We start from the raw sequence: 2,873 nt of genomic DNA, 5'->3' as shown, positions 1-2,873 counted from the left end.
AAGTGCGTTCACACAAGTTGGCAACCGTCGGAAAGCTTGCAAACCCTTCGATGCACGGCGTACATTTCACTTCTAAACGTTCTACCTTGTTTTCGCTCGTTAGCATACTTGAAGCGTCACAAATTTGCTGTCAAGTGCAAAGGAAAGAAAGCATGAATCGTCTCACTCCACCATTCATTCTCTCACAACGCGAATGAACACATCTCACGAACGCGCGGAGCGACAAGCGGGAAAGCTTTCTCGCTCAGCCGTCATGCGCACACGCAATGCAAAGCGTCACGGAAAATTGACGAATGGTAAAGAGAGAGAGAGAGAGAGAGAGAGAGAGAGAGAGAGAGAGGAAGGGCGCACGCACGTTTGTGAGCGAGAGCGTGCATCGGTAGTAAAAGTGGGATGTGAGAATGTGCTGTAAGGACGAAACACACCGTGGTGTGACAGTAGTGACGCAATCGTGGTACCCTATCCTAGCACGATGGAGTGTGGGTGTCGCAGCGGGAGGGAAAGAGAGCGTGTGAAAAACGGAAAATTAGGCTACCCTGTCTGATTTGGCTGTCAGACGTAGGGAAAAATTTGCACCGTTCATTCACAACGAGCGTTTTCGCGTTGTGTTAAGCAGGTGTTTGTCAGCGTGTGTGTGTGTGGGTGTGCGTATTTAACGCATGACGTTTCGTTGCGCTTGTATGTGTGTGCGTGTGTGCGTGTTTGTGTAGGCGATGGGGAGAATCAATAGACTGAATTGGCTCTCCGTGGTGTGTCAGGCTGGCTAGGATCGAAAGTAAACGGTCGGACCGAAATAGGGGAGCGAAATTTTCACACTAGCGCGATAGATATTTTGGGTGCGTTTCAGCTCGATTGTGGCGTTGTGTGGTCCGTGTCCGTCAGTGTCCGTCCGCCTGAAATGCAGCGCATGCAATGCGTGTAGCCTGCCCAAGCACTCGCGGATCGTGAGTGATATTACATAAAATAATAAACGCAGAGGGTGCGTACGGTGGCCGTTTTTCCTGTGCGAACGGACGCATTTCCTTGTGCGAAGAGAAGGGGGGATGGAGGGATGGGGGGAAAGAAAATGGTTCTTCCTGTGGGTGGAAAATCCAATGGCGGTTTGATGAACTCAGTGAACGAAACGGAGACCGTGATACGAGGAACACCCACAAGGGAACACCACAGATTTGGGGCTAGAATGGACTTTCTGTGTGCGTGTGTATAAATGAGTGTGTGTGCGTGTGGCTGTGTGTGTATATTGTTTTAAAAAATTTAAGGAAAGCCATGGAAGAATATTCTACGATATTGGGAAGAAAGAAGTTATTCTATTGTTCCCTTCCCAACATGTCGGAATTGGAAGAAAATCCAAATACAAAATGACAGTTCCGTGTGTTGGATTATTGATTGAAACACGAGAACCTTCCCCATAGAACGTGGCTGTGGTGCGTGCTAGAGTACAGTGGCCGTGGAGTAAAAAATTGGGACTAATTGGGTAGGAAAGAAATTTTCGACCAAAAGCATCGTGTTACTTTACTACCACACACAGATTCTACCAAACGGTGGCCTGCTTAGATGCTTCAAGATGCACCAAGAAAACTGGATCGTTCGGCTGTGAATGTCAAAAGTTCACACGAACACCACGGTCGTTTTTCGTTTTCGGTCTCGGTGCGATCTATCACGTGAAGTTTGGTGCTTGTGAGTGAGATTTTTTGGTAAATTTGTTCCTCATTTCCCGACAGCTAGGTGCGGTACTTGGTGATCCGGAAGCGGGAGACCATTCCGACGGTTGTGCTGAACGCAAAAACGGCGCCTCGGTTCTGGCACCACCGTAACGCCTATGAGTGTGAGCAGTGTGCATACGCAGTACCTGCGCTGGTGACCGTGTCTACACCTCGTGTGGAGCGGTAGCAAATTTTGTGTCGCGAAACAGTGTGAAGTTGACAGAGGAAGAAAGAACACGCACGGAAGCAGAAGAACCCGCTGGGGGAAAGTACACGTCCGGGGAACTCGGTAGGAATTTGTGGGCCGCATACGAAACGGAGAAACAACGCCAAAATGCAGCCCCCACCACGAAAAGTAAGATGCGAGAAGGAGGAAGAACCAAATGTTATGTTCCTTATTTGGTGCCGACCCGAACGGTCATTAAAAGTTAATTAAGCTGACAAGCGTGTACCTTTAGGGCAGATTGTTATGTTTGTTTGACAATTTCTTTGAACATTTATTCATTTTCTTTACCTCAAACCGTGTTTTTCGTTCACCTTTGGTTGATTTAACATTTTGTCCCCGTTTTGGATAATTTTTATCATGGAAATTCTGTAAAACCTAAGCTTTTCCTTTCCACCTTCTATGTATTCTAGGGCAATTACACAAAGTTTCTGAAGAATCTCCACACGGAGCAGTTGGCAAAGCTAGCGCTCAAGAATCAGAATGAGTGCGAGCTGCTGGAGGACATCCGACAGTTTACGCTGAAGCGGTCCGCCATCGAGAAATCGTACAGCGAAGCACTGCTGAAGATATCGTCGGCCTACTTGAACAAGAAACAGGCATGCATTCCCGAGATCAAGATGGACGGTGCGGAGGAGAAATGGTACGGTACCAGCAGTACCCCAGCAGGACTCCTATTTCCTCTTCAATCTCCCTAGACCCATCTTTCTGTCTGATTCCCGTAGCAAATAACGAGAGACACCTCTCAGATGCATTTTTGTTTTTTTTTTTGGTTTGTAACCGTGTGAGAAAACATCAACATTATCGAGCGCTTAGTTACCCGGCGCTAAAACCCCATTTTGGTTCAGAATATGCCAGAGGATATCCTTCGGCTAATTGTCTCCACCGGGATCTCCGCGCGAGTGTGTGTGAGCGAGCTCCGGCACGGCGAACGTTGTTTGTCCCTC

At 47.9% G+C, this 2,873-nt stretch overlaps 1 protein-coding gene across 1 annotated transcript in view; it reads left to right on the top strand.

The window, feature by feature from the left end:
- The first annotated feature begins 2,037 nt into the window (after positions 1–2,037).
- The window catches only part of LOC128305935 (protein nervous wreck), an 8,213-nt gene continuing 7,377 nt past the window's right edge, over positions 2,038–2,873 (top strand). The window contains exons 1-2 of the mRNA XM_053043577.1: positions 2,038–2,058; positions 2,340–2,569. Coding sequence (XP_052899537.1) covers positions 2,038–2,058; positions 2,340–2,569 — 251 coding nt within the window. The remainder of the gene's footprint in view (positions 2,059–2,339; positions 2,570–2,873) is intronic.

The sequence above is a fragment of the Anopheles moucheti genome, chromosome 3 (assembly GCF_943734755.1).
Source record: "Anopheles moucheti chromosome 3, idAnoMoucSN_F20_07, whole genome shotgun sequence".
Taxonomy (NCBI): domain Eukaryota; kingdom Metazoa; phylum Arthropoda; class Insecta; order Diptera; family Culicidae; genus Anopheles; species Anopheles moucheti.
The sequence above is the reverse complement of the archived record's forward strand: the minus strand, read 5'-3'. Positions and strand labels throughout refer to the sequence as shown.